The 19,619-nt window shown below is 45.2% G+C and overlaps 1 protein-coding gene across 2 annotated transcripts; it reads left to right on the plus strand.

The window, feature by feature from the left end:
- Nucleotides 1-5,239: 5,239 nt before the first annotated feature.
- Nucleotides 5,240-19,429, plus strand: ddhd1a (DDHD domain containing 1a). 2 transcript variants are annotated; one of them, XM_011618649.2, is made up of 14 exons: nucleotides 5,240-6,435; nucleotides 7,399-7,575; nucleotides 10,184-10,285; nucleotides 12,482-12,610; nucleotides 13,192-13,339; nucleotides 14,434-14,543; nucleotides 14,714-14,820; nucleotides 14,898-15,160; nucleotides 15,466-15,541; nucleotides 15,607-15,756; nucleotides 15,951-16,015; nucleotides 16,102-16,274; nucleotides 16,864-17,061; nucleotides 17,136-19,429. In XM_011618649.2, exons 1-14 carry the CDS (start codon nucleotides 5,658-5,660, stop codon nucleotides 17,330-17,332), a joined length of 2,673 nt encoding a protein of 890 aa, XP_011616951.2. In that variant the 5' UTR covers nucleotides 5,240-5,657; the 3' UTR covers nucleotides 17,333-19,429. The 2 variants fall into 2 exon arrangements, with proteins under 2 accessions (XP_011616951.2, XP_029688564.1); XM_029832704.1 differs by lacking the exon at nucleotides 10,184-10,285.
- Nucleotides 19,430-19,619: the final 190 nt, after the last annotated feature.

A 19,619-nucleotide genomic window follows, 5' to 3' on the forward strand; every position in this document is an offset into this window, starting at 1 on the left:
ATCAGTAGTGAAAAAGCTGAAACAACTCTCCATAAACATGCAAGATCCTGGCAGGTAAATCCAGTATATGTTTGCCTGGTTACCACAGGGGCAGTTTGACAAAGTCTGGACAAAACTTGTGTTTGAGGGTCCCGGGGCCATTCTGTGAAAACATTCCAAAGCTGTCTGTGGGATAAGTCTATTCCCTAGGAGCGTTTTCCCACTCAAATAAGTCAACCCTGACAGTGTGAAACATCATCTGAAAACAAAGAGGATCGGCCCAACACATGTAGTAAACACATGCAGGGCCACAGAGGTCCCGAGGGCAGAATACTCACCTTGTAAATGACAGACAGATCTAAAAACCAGAATCGGCTCGGGGACAATGTGTTCCTTGCCACTATAGCACAATATAACATGGCCTATACAGTTAAAGGAAGGAAACATATTTTTGATGTCCTCATTAGCTTCATTTGCTTTATGCTTCTGGTCAATTAGCAAATGTGAGTCTTTGGTGGTAAAAGAAGGACCTGGATGGGACAATGAGAAACAAAGCTGATTTTGCTGCTAAATGGAGAGTCCAGAGTCCATGATGTCAAGCCCCGCTGACCTGTAGTTCAAAATAGAATAGTGTTGCTCTCACAACTGTGCTGCTTCATTTAAAATGATGTTTTAATGCAAACTCCATATGGAAACACAGCTAGGCAACGTAGTGCACTGCTGCTCTCTTTGCCCACACGGGAAGTGAAAATATGTGCATGAAGTCACCCACATGCCGCCCACTTTTCATATACCATCTATAGCCAACAACTGTATGATTACAATGCCACTTTAAAACACTCAATGTAAAGATAATAAAATAAGAAATGCAGACAAACCCCTGAAGGGAACCATCTCTTTTCTGATATACACTGATGATCAACAGATAGATTTGAAAGAGCTGCTCAAGACACCAAAATGTAGCTGCAAACAAAGAATAATAAGTGCAGAATAATCGGCAGGAGATGTCCAAACAAGGTAACAATCGCTCCTTGTTTAATAGACGGTGGAGTGTGAGGAACATCGCCCTGCTGCCGTACTTGTTTACCACTCCGGGCCACCCCGCACGGCCCTCCGCGCACGTACGCTTGCAGGCTGCACGCACAAACAGAGGGATAAAGACACACCTCATCAATCTTCCCGCCGCGTCCCCGCTCCTCGGCTGCCTTTTTTTACCGGCAAGTTTACTTTTGCAGGGAGGAAAGAGTGACTGATACCTAAACGGCCACCTTAAAATGCAAAATGTTCAGCATCACCCACAAGTAATCATTTACACAGCTTGTAATTTACATGCCATCCTGTTTTTTTAAACACTCCTATGCCTTGTGCATCGCTCTTGTCTGTTTAAAAGGGATCTTCTGTATGTTTGGACAAATACTTTCTTCTCCTGGTTGGAATGCTATAAAGTGGGACTAGCTTTAGAGTGTCATGCACGCGTTTTCCTGTTTGGCTTCATTAAAGGCCTCGTTGAAGTGCTCTGACTCACTCGCGCCAGGTTCTTCCACTCGAGTGACAACTTCTGTTTGCAGACACAAACCAGGCGAGCGCACTTGTCTAGGTTATAAAATGGCATTTCCTTTTGTTCTAGTGGACCAGACAAAAACATATCTGTCAGAGAGGCCGTGGTCTGGCGGTGCGTCATAACACGCCTTTGAAGATGGCGGTGAGTCCTGTCCTTAAGCTCCACAAAGCGTCCACTGAAAACTGCTAACGTTTGTGGTTATAGAGGAGTCTGGCGCGTGATTCCTTAAACCAAACTCAATGTCTTTGCGGCATTTTTCTGCTCATTAAGCAAACGAGAAAGAGTCTGTTAATGAGTAATCATTGTCCGAGAAGAAAGGTGCACTTTTTAAACTCTGCATTCAGCAAGGCCGCAAGAAAAATTGTTCCCGTTTTTAACTAGGTTTCCACGTCATCTTAAGTCGTCCTCTTGTCAGAAACTGAGAGAGGCAGCGACATGTGCTGTTCTAGACAAGCTCCTGTTCTGTCCTGCAAACAAACCGGGGGACAGCAGTCAGCCAGCCCATCCCAGGCCAGGCTCCAGCGTGGAGGGATATCAATAGTGAATTGCAGCAGGGAGCCTGAATGACAAAGGCTCTAGTAGCCCTGGAGGAGATCGTTAATTGGCAGCAGCACCGGGGAACGACTGTCGTGTGCTGGAGTCAATCTGCCCCAATCATCCACCTGGAACCTGCAGCCTAGACAGCCAGGGGGGAAGTGGAGCCGCCGGTCCTTAGGTCAGCCACAGGCTCCAGGGACGGAGGAGCGCTGGCCCAGACGGACCAGCCAGAGCTTCTGTGTGTTTGTGCAAATCCCACCTTGCTGTTTCTCAATTCCACATATTTCTCTAAAATTGATATTTTTAATGCCCTTTCACTTGTTCTGATGTAGCAACTCTTTTTTTGTGACCACACCCACCCATCCTGTTAAGCACCTCTGGACGAGGGTGGAGGTCTTCTCTGGGGGAGGTGGTGAAAACCACACATTACGTCATGTATTTACTTATCCAGGGTAGCTAACGAGTGACACGGTGAGTGGAGCTGGGGGTGAAAGGTGAAGGACTCCGGAGTAAATGAGTCATGACCAAAACCAAAGGGTTCGATTCGGAGGACAGGGTTTGTTAAACACCAAAAAACATGACTAAAGTGGACGCGAACATAACACCAGGGATCAGCGTACATGCCCTGATCATGATGCCATGACGTTTCTCAGAATAAAGAAAAAGCACTTTGAGGTTATTTTCCTATTAATGAAAACAATTAGTGGTTCAGACTTTTGGTGGTCTGCCAACTACTGTTCCAGGATGCAAGAAAGGGGGGGGGGGCTTTCTTGCAAGTGGAATTTGAACTCTCCAAATTGCTTCCCTTTGGTAATAATGCAGTAAACACCCCGCGATCCCCTTCTCAGCCAACCATCTGCCCATGGTCAACATCACCTCCGTAACTGCTAGTGACACCTTCCCCAGACGGCCTTGTAGTCTGTCCAGCGGCCCCACCTTAGTGAGGCGGTAGAGCCCAACAGATGTGGCGAAATCAATCAACAGGCCATTCTTTTTCCCCCGAGTGCAGGTTTGTCTTTCTTGAGGATACCCTTCCCCTCCCAATCACAGTTAAAAAGAAAGAAAATGCAAAGGAGAAAAAAAAAATCCAAATTGTGCAGACGGACCTGCACACTCATCCATCTCCATTGTCCCAGCAAACTCTGTGTGCCGGGGCCGAGAAAGCTCGCGCGGAGACATCAAGCGCATTCCAAAAGTCGGACCAATTACGGGCAGATGAGGGGCAGTTCCCTTTGTTTAAGAACAAAGCCAGAAGTAAACCAACTGGTCTTTAAAGGCAGCTCTCACAGCCGCGGCTCAGGGAGGGGGGGCTCTGGTGTTGGTGTGGGGGGGACCAGCTGGTTATAAATATCTATTTGGTCAGTTACTGGAAGGAAAATTTGCAGTTTGTTTGTCATCCACTCATCCAGGTGGTGGGCCTGGTGGTTGCAAAACAGGGAGAGAAAATGAGGGAGGGAGAGGCCAACCTGTTTGACTGCCAGAGAAAAAAATGACTATTTTTTCATATGAAAGCCACATGTCATCCTCTGGTGTAAACCTGCTGCAGGAGAAAGCTCTGGGCCTGATCTTACTGTTTTGTTTTTTTTACCTGCTAATCGCCATGGTTGTTGAGATTACATTTTGCAGCGACGTCAATTAGTCATGCATTAAGTAATTACAAGATGTTAAAGCTGCATTTAATGACTATCACCTGGCCGACACCGATGTATCAGTGTTTATGTTGAATCGACTGCAGGACATTCCTCACACACTGACACGCTCACGTATACCTAATCAAGAATAATTGAAAAAAGATCAACGTGATCGTCGTGAGTTTTGGCATCATGCTGCTCAGTTATACTATCCAAATTAGGCAGCACAGCTGTGGCATTTTCATAATGGTTGCAGTAAATCAAATTGTCCCATCTACCCTTCAAGAATTGTACACCCTCATTTGGCACAAGGGTGGCTCGTTTTAGCTGACACTGGCTGACGTTCAGTCCTGGTGCTCTCCAAAGACGACAAAGAGAAAAACATTAGTGCAAACATCACTTAATGTTAATCCACCTCTCAGGTGCCCTTTTACAGGCCCAGATCCAAACGGGCACGATATTGTCACCGTTGAGCTACACAATATTCTTCCTCCATTTAAAAACTCCTGATATATTTTGGAGCCTTACTTCTCTTTGGATGCGACTTTACTTTAATAACACAGACATACACACACACACGCACACACACTGTGTCATTGTTGATGCCCAGGAGCATCAAGTATTGGACTACAGAGGGGTTAGACGAGTTTAAAGTTTAATTCCCACTCTGCAGTAAATTAGAACACAGCAGGATAATGTCTGTTTATCCCAAATACAGCTGCCTGGGCCTCCTATTCCTCTCCTTCTGTCCTTGCAGACACACACGCACCATGTCCCCAAGATCGCCACTACACACACAAGTGACGCTACACAAAACACGCATTATGCAAACACATGCACTTGTGTAAATAATACAAGACTTGCATGCATTGTACGTGTACTCAAACACAGCCGCGTAATGTATAAATGTACTCACCCACAAGCATGTAAACACTATGGTTGTTGACAAGAAGAGATAGATTACAAAAAATGTAAACTTCAGAGTTCAGCAACAGTTATTGAGGCAGTAATTTAGCTGCTAGCATTACATTAATGACATTTTTTAAGCACATGTCTAATATATAAGAGCAAGTAATAGTCTACTTAGGTCTAATAGGTGAATAGTCTAATATGTGAATAGTCTACTTAAGTGAATTTATATAGTGTTACTCTTAAACTGGTAAGTGATGCTGTCTTTCGCTGTTCCAGCTCTTTTGTAAGTCCCAGTAAGTGGAAATATTGCTGTAGTTTGTAATATTAGTTTTGCTCCTTTTTTGAATCATTTAAATACGCTTTAGTTCTTCCTCTATAATGAAGAAGACTTTGCTTCCCTCTAGTGCGAGGTCAAATCGGTGCTTGTTGAAAACGTGAAACGTGGCACGTAACCGTTAATGATTGTTTGTCCCCATCTAGTGTCCATCTTGAGTAGTGCAGTTGTACCGCGGCTTAATGTGGGCGTGGACGACGCCAAAGCCACGCAAAGCCCCGCCCTATGTTGCGGCGCCATTGCGTGCGCGTTCACGAATGAGTCTTGTGACTTGCGCGTCGGCTGTCAAGTCATACGCGGGCACACACACATTGACGTTTCTGTGTAAGATTTGTCTGAACGAGTCAGTGAGAAATTCCACGGAAACAGGGACACTAAAATGGTGACTGCGGTTGTTTGTTTTCTTCAATCTGTGTGTACTAAAATAAGTCGGTGATAGGAAAGTGTTTGAGGGGGGTTTTAATATTGAGAAACAATAAAGGCTAGCATTCGAGTTCCCCAACCGGCTTCATACGCTTAGCATGCTAGCAAGCTAATATGCTAATGTGGTAACAACTGCGGGACGACTGGATATCGTCAGGCTTATTCTAAAGCAAATTCGTTTAATATTCGTAGTGTGTTTTTTTGGACTGCGCGGAGGGCACGGTGGCTCGAGTGAATTAGCGTGCAGGGAGAGTGGCGAGGGTGGGTCGCTCAACGAGGAATGAGCATCTTCAACGGCACCAAGACCACATTAAGTTCTTCAGCCAGCGACGGTAAAGGTTCGGCGACCTGCGTTGATTCTGCGAACAACAACACGGAGTGGGAAGTCGGGAGCGATGTGTTCTGTCCAGAGATGAGTCCCATGGACGACATGCAGGCGGGGATGTCCTCGATCCAGTCGGGACTGGACGGACACCTGCCGCTCCTCCACGCCGCGCACCACAGCGCCCAGGACGGTCTGATGCTGGACCTCAGCTCGGAGGCATCCTTCCTGGACGGCGGCTCCCTGGAGTACAGCGACAACGACGGGCACAACAGTGGACCGTTGTTCGAGAGGAGAAAGAGGACGAGGTCCAACAGCTCCAGACACCACTTCAGCGATGTGGTCACGGAGCTCGGTCCGGAGGAGGTGCGCTGGTTTTACAAAGAGGACAAGAAAAACTGGAAGCCGTTCGTCGGACATGACTCGCTTACAATCGAGATAATGTTCCGGAAATACTGTGAGCTGAACTGCGTGGAAGCGGCCTCGCAGGGCGGCCGCGGCGTGGAGGAGAGCGGCGATAACGGCGTGGAGAGCGGGGGGCTGAACGGCGCGGCGCCGCCGGACACGGGGGCCGGCGGCGTGGACGGAGGCCCGGGCGGCGTGGACACGTCCGCCGTGTCCCTGGATGAGGGCAACCATGACGGCGCTGGAATCAACGTCGATCCGGTTTGCGTCCGAGGAGGGCTTTATGAGGTGGACATCAAGGAGAGGGAATGCAAGCCTGTCTACTGGATGCGTGAGTATGATTCAACATGGATTCGAGTGTGGCTCACGTGCACGGGACGCTGCTAGTCTGTCCCAAAGACACTACCTTCAAGTGCACGACCATAGGTGCTCCTTCATATACAATATTTAGATTTGGCTCTGGCTTTCATTTGGTGTCTTGCTTTCCAAAGATGACAGAAACATGTGCATGCATCACTCGCAGGAAACCCATAAAGTAATCCACCTCTCAGACGGCGGCGTTGGAGCCAAATTCTGCATGGTCACGACATGCCAACTGAGCTCCATAATATCCTGCTTCCAGACTTGATGGAGCTTGAATTATTCATTGTTATTTTCTGTGCTCTGTATTGTCACGAAGTTTTAAATTCAGTCAGTCAGTCGGATCCAAGGGATCCCTGCTAACTAATTGATGGATTTTTCCAGGAAGGGGCAGAGCTTATGGAAGCCCTTTTTGACTATAACATCCAGTGACATTTAGGAAGCACTTCCCTGGATATCCTGGCCTTCGTGCCTGCTCTGTATCAAAGAAATAAACACAGATAAAAACTCAGCTCTTGCAAGGCCTTACGACAAGGTTTGTAGACGGTTGTGCACAGTCTCCGGAGCTGTTTTTATGCTCTCCTTGATGACCGAATAATGCAGATATTTAAAATAGCTTAAAAAAACAATTTTTCCACTAGAGAATCAGGTAATTAAAGTCTCAAGACTGTAATCAAAACTGGCCTGGCCTCTTTGGCTCCTGGGATTTAACCCTTTTAAAGTGGCCAGACCTGTTAAGGAAAGTGTATGGCAGCCTATTCTAGACTTCCTGGGAATGATGCAAACTTAGAAGATGGCAGACAGGATCTAAAAGCATTATAATGTCTTTTTTTACAGCATGTGTGAAGCCACTGTCTGCCATTCAAAGGTGGCGCAATATCACTCATGGTTTTGTTGATAAAATCCACCAATAATTGCCATTTTTCTCATCCAGAACAAGACCATATTCCAGTGATGAGAGGCCAATGGTTTATCGATGGTTCGTGGCTTCCATTAGAAGAGGAGGAGAGCGATCTGATCGAGCAGGAGCACCTCAATCACTTCCGTGGCCAACAAATTCAGGACACCTTTGAGACGGATCTGATCGTCAAGACCGTCGACAGCAAAGACGGTGAGAGGAAACGTGCATTTTTGCAACTTCAGTTAAATCTAATCCACAAACACAATAGCCTATGAAAACAGACACAATGTGTTAGAGCATAAAGTGCCGATCTTTGGAAGAAAAGAGCAGAGCAAAAGCCCTCTGCGTTCCAACTGCTGAGGGACATGACAGCCCAGGCAGCTGCAGGGTGGATGCACGCTCACGAGAACCGAATGGGACACGTGCATCCATTCATGCGAGCGCAGGTTTTGTCGTGTCATTCTCCTAATGTAAAGCAGGTGCAGCTAGTAGGTTCTGGCACGCCTGTATCACAGGAGGCTCGCTCGGGCAAAATGGAGCTAACATTAGCCGCGAACGGGAATAAGAAAGAGGCCCTTTGATTCAGCACTTTACTCAAGGCAGCCAGACCTCCAGGGCCTTTCCTGCTGATGAACGTGCAGAAGGATGACTGTGGCACGCAAACTGAGAAGAGCAGAGAAAGAAGATGATGCTTCTGGTAGGAAAGAATTGAAAAGTAATATTCAGCCAGCGTCAGAGAATGTGAGCAAATTAGCGCTGTCGCTTCATGAACTGAGTCACAAATGACCCAGCTCAGCTTTAGTGTGCAAGTATCTACAGAAACAGAAGGCAGTGCACGTGAACAGTCACACTGGGTGGAGGTGTTTGAAGTGCACACGCAGGGACACGCAGATCAGTGGAGGGACTCTCTGAAGCCTCTGTTCCATATTACATAGATTGACCTTTGCCTGCCCTGTGGGTTACCAGGCTGATGTTTACACACGCCTCCATCGCACCTCCTGCTAAACATACCTGCCACACATACTGTACCTGCCACACATACCTGCCACACATACCTGCCACACATACTGTACCTGCCACACATACCTGCCACACATACCTGCCACACATACTGTACCTGCCACACATACTGTACCTGCCACACATACCTGCCACACATACCTGCCACACATACTGTACCTGCCACACATACTGTACCTGCCACACATACTGTACCTGCCACACATACCTGCCACACCTACTGTACCTGCCACAGCACTCAGGGAGAAGCAAGCTGGACCCAGAGACGTGGTCAACAGACATGTATTTTCTATTTATCTCCTGTTGCAAGGAAGTCCTGTATAATTAGGTGCATGTGTTGAAACGCTCCTCTGCCTCTGAGGCGTCAGTTGTTACCGTCCGTCTGTTTGCTTCTTGTCTTTGTCTCACAGCCTGTACAGTGCAATATTATATCTGAGAGCTAATAATATGAGGCGGTTTAAGACACATGTCAACTTTATCTATTGCAACTCCATTAGAGGGGAGAACTGGACGATAAAGAGAGCTGCGCATTAGCATTCTTCCCTCTCTCGCTTCCTTATCTGTAGTCTCTCTGTCCTATATCTTCCTCTTTTTAATCACTTGCTCAGATTTAAATGCTGCTGTTGAAGGTACATACTTCTTCAAATCTGAAATTGGTGTCAGTAATGAAACTGCAATGTCAAAACCATAAGTCAGCCTTAAACTGTGGGCAACGTGGTCTATATCTAGACAGTGGGTGGGGGAAGCATTGGGGTGTGTCATTCTCTCACCTAACTTGTACGTCAAGGAAAGAAAACACGTTAAGGCAGCTGCGCGTCTACGTTAACACCTCTCTTATCAGCTAGGCAAGGCTCCCACATGCTGTATTGTGACTACACTGTATTGTGACTCCACCCAGGGAGAATTTCTGAGTGTTTTTTAGCATCAGCCATGTTTGAATTTGGGAGAGTTGCACAATACTGACCATTCTTCATTGTCATTGTCGTGACTGGTTTGGAAATAGGTGTTTAAAGTGATTTAGTGTGACATAACTGTCAAGGAGGATCATATAAAGCTGAGTACATTTAAGGGTTGGGCTGTAGTCATTAGGTGTTCTGTTCCTGGATGTGTGGCCTTTATTAATGGCAAACTTGCTGGTCACTCAGCGGTACGCCCTTCGTTCACCTCTGCTGAAGGACATTTGCAAGTCAGATATCTGTCCGAGTTGAGGCTTGTGGACACTTTCTATTTGATTAACCAAAGCACAGCTTCATCAATACTAATAGATTTTAACCAAAGTTGCATTGTTGTGCATCATTTTTGCTTTTTTTTTTTTAAATTAATGAGAGTGATGAATCAACAGTGTCCTGTGTGTTTTTCCCCAATATATTGCAAATCTTTAATGTGCAGGATTTTGAATGTAGGGAAAAACACCTGTTTAATGTAAAATACAATGAGATGTTTGTCTGTTTGACTCAAGGTTTGATTGCTTGGTGTCCATCAAACATGTATTTTGACTTTATATTGTGTGGAAATCAAAACAGCATAACATATTGGTCTACAAAAAAAATCATATTTCTTTTGGATTCTGAAATGTTGATGCTACCGCTCTCATCTCATCAGGTAGTGCTGCTTTTTTTTGGCTGTTATTAATGTTAATAGCGACTCGTACCACAGAGTTGTGTCGCTCGGCTCGACGGACTCGCTCTGAGGTCGAACAGCACGGCACTACTTGATAAGCTGACCTGAGCGATGACAGCGGTAGACTGTGTGACTGAACCAGAGCAATGGCCGTTACTCACTCTCTCTCGGTTGTTAGTCTTCTCCCACCTCCCCCCTTTCTATCTCCGTTTTCTGTTCAAATGGAGTGGATATCAGACGAGTGCTAAAACCACACGTCACAAGCGCAAACGCTGCCAAGGTACTGTAAAAAGTTTTGTGTGTATATTTGCTGTATTACACCTGCTAGCGTATATCCTTCTGCCCTGTAGAACTTGGATTTTTCTTGGGCTAAATCTTCCTTCCCAATGTCCTTTACTCCTGGTCAGTGTTGATATTCAGAGCTTAACCTGGGCTCAGTTGAAATGGACCCAGGCTGCTCCCTCAGTTCTCCATTACAGTTTCAACTCTGCCGAGAAATCTCCTGCCGTGACCTCGAGTTTGTTTCTTTTGCCGACGCAGCTTTTTGAGGATTCTTGTGCATCAACAGGCTAACGCAGTTAAACACGGGAGAAATGAGTGTGCTAAAGTCCTCCAAAATCCCATCTTTATCCCTCTGGCCTCCTCTCCTCTTGCTTTCATTTAGCCGTACAGGCAGGATGCTCCGCTCGGTGACCACTGTCACCAGCTCTGCCTCTGAGAGCAGTCACAGCTTTCTGCTGAGCGCCACATACAAGTGAGGAGTTCAACAGAGCTGCTATTGTGGGCCTTTGTATAGACTGCTAACGCACTGTGGGCTGTAGAGGTCCATCCTGCCCCAGTTCTGTCTAACCTGACCATCCACAGCTGAAAGATATTGGGGGTATTAGCCTAGCAGTGTTAGCTAGATGCTCAAAAACATCCTCCTCTTCCTTCACCACTCTAGAAATCTCTTGGTCCAGTCCCTCTGTACACTTAATTCCTGCTCTTTCCCCTCCCTTTCTCAATGCATTGTTGTTAATTGTAAAACAGGAAGTGTCCTTGAACAGCCTCCAAGCCTCCTCCATCCTCATGGCCCCAGTTTCACTTAGGTAGCCCTTCAAATAAATGCTTGGTATTGATCAGCTAAATTAAACTGAACTGATGGTTTGCTGATGGTGTTCCTGTTTTACAGTAAACTGTTTTGAATCGAGCTCAACATTTTAAAGTGGCTTCACCTTACCTTGTGTAATAACATGCGTTATAGAAGACCACTTTAAACTGTTTGAGTTCAAATGAAAGTAGATGTTTTTTTCTCTGAATTTTCATCAATGCTGCTGTAGCGTGATTTTTTCTTTGTAGCACGTTGTTGTCTTTGCTGGTTAGTGTTTTATATATAGACCTGCAAAAATTAACAGTAGATAATGACACAGGAAACTGTTTCCTCTGTTTATGCCTGAACGGTTTTAGAAGCTCTTCAGTTTAATCTGTCTAAGGAAACTTCCCACGCTTTGTAGGTCTGCTCTTTAGTCCATTTTATCCTTGTAGCTCCAGTTCTTCAGGACAGTCTTTATTCGGGTTGTCCTCAGAGGGGAGTTGGCTTAAAGTTGAGGTGGAATAATGTCTCACGCTTGCATCGCCCCGTCTGGCAAATGACAAGATTAGACCTTAGTCTACCAGGCTTCTCTGTCACTGTTAACATGCAACATGCAAAAAAACGTGTAGCATTTATTAGCTTTTTTTCCAAGATTAATGTAAACTTAATTTTAACATTTTACTCCACCAAATTTGAAGGACTAAAATTCCTGGACTGCTGCAAAGCAGTGCTAAGAGCTGTGACGCCGCGCCCTGGACTCATGCCAGCGTCCTCCAGCCTAAATGAAGATGACTGCACAGGGCATCTATAGGACAGACTGCTGAGACACACATAACCCTCTCAAGTCAATCATTTATCACTCTTAGCTTCTACAGATAGCTCCTCTTTGGCCATATCTCTGCTCTTGCTCGCCCCTTTCTACAGTACAAATCACAGATCAGCACAGCTGATGTATATTCTTTTACAGATGGACAGACAAGCAAGAGCGTGCTGCTTTGTTTCTGTGTAGATTCTCAATCATCCAGGTCATTGTATCCAAGGTAGTTTTCTCTGTCAACTGGACTGGGTTTCTTCTCTTGAAGACGTTTCGCCTTCTATCCAGAAGGCTTCTTCAGTTCTTCTGGATAGAAGGCGAAACATCTTCAAGAGAAGAAACCCAGTCCAGTTGACAGAGAAAACTACCTTGGATGCTTTGTTTCCTGCTGCAGATCAATGCTCCACTGTGAACATTTGATTGGGCTGGGATGGTTTTCCTTTACTGCATTTTAGATGATCTTTACTTGGTCTTCCTCTGACGTCAGTCTGACCCTTTGCCCTTCATTTTGTATTTTCCCTCTACCCTCCTACCTTTCACCTGTTCTTCACTTCATTCACACCCCTCTCCTCTTCCACCTGCCACTACAGCCATCCATAGCCTGAAGCTGAGCCGCACCCACGTGGACTGGCATAGTGTGGACGAGGTGTACCTCTACAGCGATGCCACGACTTCCAAAATCGCTCGCACCGTCACGCAGAAACTGGGTTTCTCCAAAGGTCGGTAACCTAGGCAACTATTGTATAAATGTAAATGAAATTTCCCATCACACATTGTCAACAGAGGACTGTGACTTGTCTAGATTACTATTCAACAGCTGTTTAATCATCACTGGGCACACTTGCTACACTTAACTGGATTAACCCACTAACTCATGCAACGCCTGGCTGCTTTTGAGGTCAAATGGCTCAAGCGTAACTTAAAAGTTGATCATATACCACATGGATCATGAGGCTGAAGTTTGCATCTTTCAGCTCTGTAGACGTCTGTGTCCTCCTTGATGAAGAATATGAGGAGTTGTTGACACTAGTGATCTCGGACGCCACTGAAACACAGATGCTTGGGGCGGCAAAATCTGCTTAGTACTCTCCACACCACAGATGGGTCTTTTGGCTTGTCTCATGGCGCATGAATAGATTGGCCAATAGGTCCGTAGTGAATTTAATGGGCGATTCAGTGTACGGTGTTTTGAATACTGAGGTTAATGTAATATGGATAAAGCAGCAGAAATGTCAGAACTGTAATCACTGGACCAAATTCAGTCACTGAAGAAAGTAATGAGCCCACCCTTCACTTGCAGCCTCCAGCAGTGGAACACGGCTCCACCGAGGTTTTGTCGAGGAGGCGTCACCTGAGGACAGACCCCCTCAGACAACACACGTGGTCTTTGTGGTCCACGGGATCGGGCAGAAGATGGATCAGGGACGCATCATTAAAAACACTGGAATGTAAGTCTTTAAACGCATCATGTGAGTGAGGTTTTGCCTTTTCATTATTCCTGCTAAAATCTGCTGTTGACCTGCTGTCTCTGGAGATCTTCTTTAGTCCTCCCCCTTTCCCTCTTGGCACACTGCATCTAGTCGAATTTCTGAGTTAGTTCAGAGCATGTGCAGAGTATGAAATGAAAAACAATCCCGGATTTAAATAATTAATAAGGTCTGCAGCACTGCTTCTGCAGCACAGTGCTATGTAGGATGCTCCTCGTCTCCTTCCATATCATCAGGTGCATATATCCTTCAGAGACTGTTGTTTCAATAGGCTCGTGCCAAAATACAACCATCAGGACCCGTTTTATAAGTTCTGAAAGAAACTTAAGGCACCCCTTGTATTGTCCCCAAACCCAGCTCTACTGAACAGGTGGACCAGAGCCACGTGTGTCTCTGTGTCTTTAGACTCTTGCCTGGTCACTGCTCACAGCTTAGAGCAGCTAAGCAGGTAAAGTAGACCAAGTCAAGCTGCAGAGTGTTCTAAGCCTTACTACAGCTCCCAGAGGATTACAGCATAAAAGTTCAAGAGGAGATATCAGCCCTGGTTGTCTGAGTCTGGTTAGAACATTGTCATGTTTAAAAAAACAAAACAAAAAACATTTAACCATTTTTTTTAGCCAACCCCATTAAGTCAAGTCTCACTGTCTGATTGATGCCACAATAAAGGCGTTCAGAAAGAACTATGTCATTGTTTTATGTTTCGTATTTAGATTCCAGGAAAAATCCTGACAAAATCTACATCAGGTGATTTTTAGTCCAGCCTGTTAACAGCCTTTCTCAGGCTCCATTTCTCCCATCAGCACTCCCCATCACAATCACTGTACTTATTGTTTCCTAAAAGCTAATGCTCCCCTGTACAGGAGCTCGCGTGCACACATGCAGGTGTTTGTTCAGCTGCATCAGTGAAATGTATTCTCTTCCCGACAATGAGCAAATTCTGCAAGAACACAAATGCCTCATTGTGTAGCATGGTTGACATATACAGGAAGTAAGTCATCCTGTAGACGATTCTAAATAAAGCATCAATTTGATGAATTAACTGTGATTTCACTCAGGCTCAGGGAGTGTGGCAGGAAGATGGAGGAGAAGCACTTTTTGGACCACAATGACGAACACGTGGAGTTCCTGCCTGTCGAATGGCGATCAAAACTCCAACTGGATGGAGGTTAGTGTGTGAAAGTGGGTAACACCTTGTGACGCTAATTTCCTGAAACTTGTACAACTTGTCCCAGTCAGCGTGATTATAAATTTAGTGCGTCTGCGGGTGTCATTTCAAATTGAGCTCTCTTGGTAGGTTTATGTTTTATGTTGGGATGTTGATGGTTTGCTTTGTAGATACTGTGGACTCAATAACCCCAGACAAAGTGAGAGGTCTCAGAGATCTTCTCAACAGCAGCGCAATGGACATCATGTATTACAACAGCCCCCTCTATCGGGATGAAGTAAGTCACCCACACCTTGGGCTCAACGGCCGCCCCTGAGACATGATGTCTTACTGAAACACTTTCCTCATCTCCAGATCACCAAGGGCCTGACACAGGAGCTAAATAGACTGTACACTCTTTTCTGCTCTCGGAACCCGGAGTTTGAGGAGAGGGGAGGCAAAGTGTCCATCGTGTCCCACTCGCTGGGCTGCGTCATCACTTACGACATCATGACGGGCTGGGACCCCGTCCGTTTCTGTCTGCAGGAACATCAGGCCGTAGAAGAGCAGCTGGAACTGCACTGGATGTCCTACGAGGAGCAGCACCTTATAGAACAGCTGCGGCAGACGAGGACGAGGTAGAACCGTTCTGGCAGTCTTCGGTTGAATACCTGATTTGAAATCATGATTTGAATAATAATCAGAGGTAGTGTTGAGTTTGTTTATGTAAAGCATTGACTGGCTGGAATTATGTTGACTTGGTTTCCAACTGGAAGTGATGGGACAGCTCTCCACACTGTCCTCACTCACATGTGTGCATCAGCCTGTTGTGTGTAGATCAGCTAGTTTTTTTCCCCACAAGATGCCACCTAAGTATCTTTTATGGAATGCAGAGGAAAATTCAGCATTTTATGTTTTAACCATTTATTATTGATTACTTTAGGTTACGAGAGCTTGAAAACCAGTTGCTCACCCTGGAGGCCTCCAAACCCTCAGCTCCCCCAGCCCTCAAATTTAAGGTAAAATCTATTATTTTAACCCTTATTTCTGCTCACGGGACACTAACATAGTCTTTTCCATTCAGGTGGAGAACTTCTTCTGCATGGGTTCTCCTCTGGCAGTGTTTCTGGCTCTAAGAGGGATCCGCCCAGGCAGCAGCTGCCACCAGGACCACATCCTGCCCACCACCATCTGCAGCAGGCTCTTCAATGTCTTCCACCCCACAGACCCTGTGGTCAGTCTTCCGTAAATACTCCAGCCATTACAGATGCTCTCTCTCTCACAGCTATGACAGGAAATCAATACTTGTGTCTCTCTTCTACCTTACAATTCAAGAGGTGCATTTAAAAGGAAATATTGTTTTTAGGGGGGGTTGGAGCCTGTTTGCTATTGAAACTCACAAATTATGATGTTTTGTTGTGATTTCAGGCCTACAGACTGGAGCCGCTCATCCTGAAACATTACAGCAACATTGCACCCATTCAGATACACTGGTAAAAGAATTTACCATCACATTTTATATATGCATTGCTTATTTACGTACATTTTTCTAATTTGTGCGCTTTATTTTGGTTGTCAGGTGTAGTGCTAGTAACCCCACGCCCTACGATGAGATCAGGCCTACCTACCTGAACCCGGTCAAAGATCCCACGTCTGACACAGAGAGCATCCCCAGCCCGAGCACATCTCCCGTCCTCACCCGCAGGTACTACGGAGAGTCCATCACCAGCCTGGGCAAGGCCAGCATACTGGGTAAGACACTGGCTGAGACAAATGTTGACTGGTCTGACAAGTCTGGAGTTCAACTGTGACATACTGATGGCATCATCAGAATTTGGCGTAAAGCATATGAAAGCATGGATCTATCCTGCCTTGAACCAGTGGTTCAGGCTGCTGCTGCTGCTGTAGTGGGCTGACGGATACTTTCTTGCCACACTTATTTTTTTTAGTACCAATTGAGCCTTGTTTAAGGATCACAGCCCACCTGCTGAATGCTGACCACATTCATCCTTTTATAACCACAGTTTCCCCATCTTCTGATGGCTACTTCCTGGAGCAAAGCTCAGATCATCTCAGATCATAAGTGAAAAATATGAACTCATTTTTCTGTTTCAGAAACGTGACAATGAGTTCCTTTTTTTTTTTACTTGGTGAGAATTAGCGGGAGCTCAGGCCCAAAGCCAAATAAAATAGCCGCACAAACACATTACAGAAAATCTATCTTTCTCCCGCCAACAGCGCCACCATGTGGATAGAAGGCGAATAACCTTAGTACAGGAAGCAGAACAACCCTGCCTCCCATCTCATTACTTCCCCCTCACCATCTCCATCTTACCTGCAGGAGCGGCCAGCATCGGCAAAGGCATCGGAGGTATCCTCTTCTCCCGTTTCTCCCGCTCCAACAGTCAGCCCTCAGTCTCTTCAGGTCTGGAGGGGGGTGCAAACGTTGAGGAAGAGGAGCCGAAGCAGGCAGAAAGCCAGTCGGCATATGGGCTCTCAACCATAACTCGGCCCACCTCCCCCACCGCTGACACAACACGTTAGTACAGCTGTCATTAAGTAAATAGATCTCGTTTTCTGAGCGCATGCTGATGCCTCTCTTCTGTCTTCCAGTGGAGCTGGAGCGGCGCATCGACTTTGAGCTCCGAGAGGGTCTGGTGGAGAGCCGCTATTGGTCGGCAGTCACCTCGCACACAGGCTACTGGTGCTCACACGACATCGCACTTTTCCTGCTGACTTTCATATACAAGCAGAAGACGCCGAGCTGCGACGGAGCAGCAGCAGCAGCAGACGCGTCAGAGCCAGACTGAGGCAGAAGCTTGAGGGTGTTTCAACAAACGCACATCTGTGTCTTCAATAGGTCATCCAACTGTTAAGGCACAACATACGTTGATTAATTTATATTTAAATGCATGTAATTTCAAAATCTACTAAAAAAAATATTGCTATAATTTTTCAGCGATTTAGTTTTTTCTCTCTTGGCAATCAATGATTACAAACTGAACTTTCTTTTCTATTTTTTTGAAGTTACTACACAGTCGTGCACCCTAAGGGTGACAGTACTGGACTAAAAACCCCTAAGGAGGTGCACCTTTTTCCAGTATGACTAATCAAATGGACCGGTAGGAGTTTATTGCACCCAGAACAATTCATTAAATATCTGAATCTTTAAACTAAAACAGATGTAATTCTGTATGATAAAATTAAAATACTAACATGATCTTTTTTTAAATTATCCAGGCTATATGATTAGTTTATTTCCCATTAGTAATATTAGGAATTATTATTGTAAAATTGCATCAGAAATTGATAAACTTGTAATTGTTTATCATTTTAAATGCAAAACAACCAATTTTTATACTCCACCCAAAAAAAATGATTTTTTTTGCTGCTAATCACACAGGAGCTCAAAATCAGTCTTTATTATTCCATAATTCTAAGTGGATACTCTGTTATAGAGAGACTTTCTGTCCTATAGATTTATATTAATATCCAGAGGACACCAGTGATACTAAAGTTATTTTTCTTAAAACAAAAGGAATATTTTTCCCGGTGGTTTGTAATGCTCTTGTGAATAGTGGATTGGAACATCATCCTGTGGCCAGGCAGCATTTATGTGTCTGGTTCATTAGTTGCTCATGTTGACCCTGGCCCCCATGTAGAGAAACCGGTTAAGGACTGAAGTTTGTTTGGAGGTTTTTGTGAGCTGTAGCTCTCAAAAATGAACCATAATCTCATTTGCCTTTCCTGCGTGTCACCGTTTTACACGTCCCCCCTGGGAGCGGTGGCTATGCTAGCGTTTGCTGGGACAGTTAAATTGCATTAAATGCATTTTTTTATCCCACTAAATGGGTCTAATGGACACTAGTAGCATATTTAAAATTGCAGACGTGCACAGACTCTTGACTCTTGCATTAGGTATTCACTTTAGTCCACGAAACAAGAAACAATGAAGGGCCAAATGCCTGTTATGTATTCTTTAAAAAAAAAAAAAGAGTTGCATGGGGACTTAATGGTAAATGAATGCTAGTAGGAGCAGAGTGCCAACACGTATATTTCACTGTGTTCTTTAGTGAGAGCAGCATTTAGGACATCGGTGGAGTTACTTCCAGGCTGATGTCTGTTGGTGTCAAACTGTTTTTGATCAATCCCTGAACTTAAGCACTGGGTTCAGTCTGCTGTGGAACATGTTGCTGCAGACAAAACTGAGGATATACCGCAACTTTTGAGCAGGTCCATCAAGGAAACACAACCTTTTTTTTTTTTTAAGGCCTAATTACAGAAAATCTCCCTGCAAACTGTGGATTAAAGGGTGCTTTACTTTGGAAGCAGGGAGAAATAAGGGCATGCTATCAGTTATAAACTGGCTGATAATAAAAGTTGCATGTTTTCATTCGCAGAAAGCTGTTGTTAAAGGCAGGCAGGTGTGTAACGCATATATAGTTGAACATTCCCCTGTTGCCTCCCCCCTCTAGGTATACACAACATTACTGCAACCTTTCATAAAAGCAACAGCAATAATATCCCCCCAGTATTTGTGTCATGGTTAAAGACGCCATCTGCATAAGGGCATGCCTGTTCATGTTCTCTTTGTGTTTTTAAGCGAATGACTGATGTCGATACCGGTTATGAAGCCATTGTCAAGTAAAAAGCAGCGTGCCCGTGGATGTTCCACCTCAGGCCTCCTCCAGGCCTGGCCTGTTACTGAAGGGGGAAGAAATAAGCAGTTTGTTTTGAGTGTTTTTGGGTGACTTGTTCATTTTGTGTGTACCTTTGTTGTAATTTTGAATAGGGCAAAACTGTTTTTGTCTGTTCAAGCTGTGCAATAACCCATGCCTGTAATGGATTCTAACTGCCATTCTAAGCACTATTGTTTTCCTTTTATTAAAGCATTTCTTTTTTGGATACTACGGTTCTTCGTGTGTCACGTCCCACAGATAACTGTAGGGGAAAATGGTAGGATTCTGGCTCTGCTGTCGCGGAGGAGGCTGACTTTTCGGAGATGCGCTCGCTGCTCTGGAGGACAAAAGGTTTATTTGTTCGTCTCGAACTTGGATCGGATTCTTTCCGAGGCGACCCCCTGATGTTAGCAACAAA

This window comes from Takifugu rubripes, chromosome 2 (genome assembly GCF_901000725.2).
Source record: "Takifugu rubripes chromosome 2, fTakRub1.2, whole genome shotgun sequence".
NCBI lineage: Eukaryota > Metazoa > Chordata > Actinopteri > Tetraodontiformes > Tetraodontidae > Takifugu > Takifugu rubripes.

Bases quoted from the DNA above. Each gene is read 5' to 3' on its own strand.
- ddhd1a (XM_011618649.2), top strand. From the start codon at position 5,658: ATGAGCATCTTCAACGGCACCAAGACCACATTAAGTTCTTCAGCCAGC. The intron at 7,576-10,183 runs GTGAGAGGAAAC...CTCGGTTGTTAG, and splicing joins GACCGTCGACAGCAAAGACG to TCTTCTCCCACCTCCCCCCT. The intron at 13,340-14,433 runs GTAAGTCTTTAA...GATTTCACTCAG, and splicing joins ATCATTAAAAACACTGGAAT to GCTCAGGGAGTGTGGCAGGA.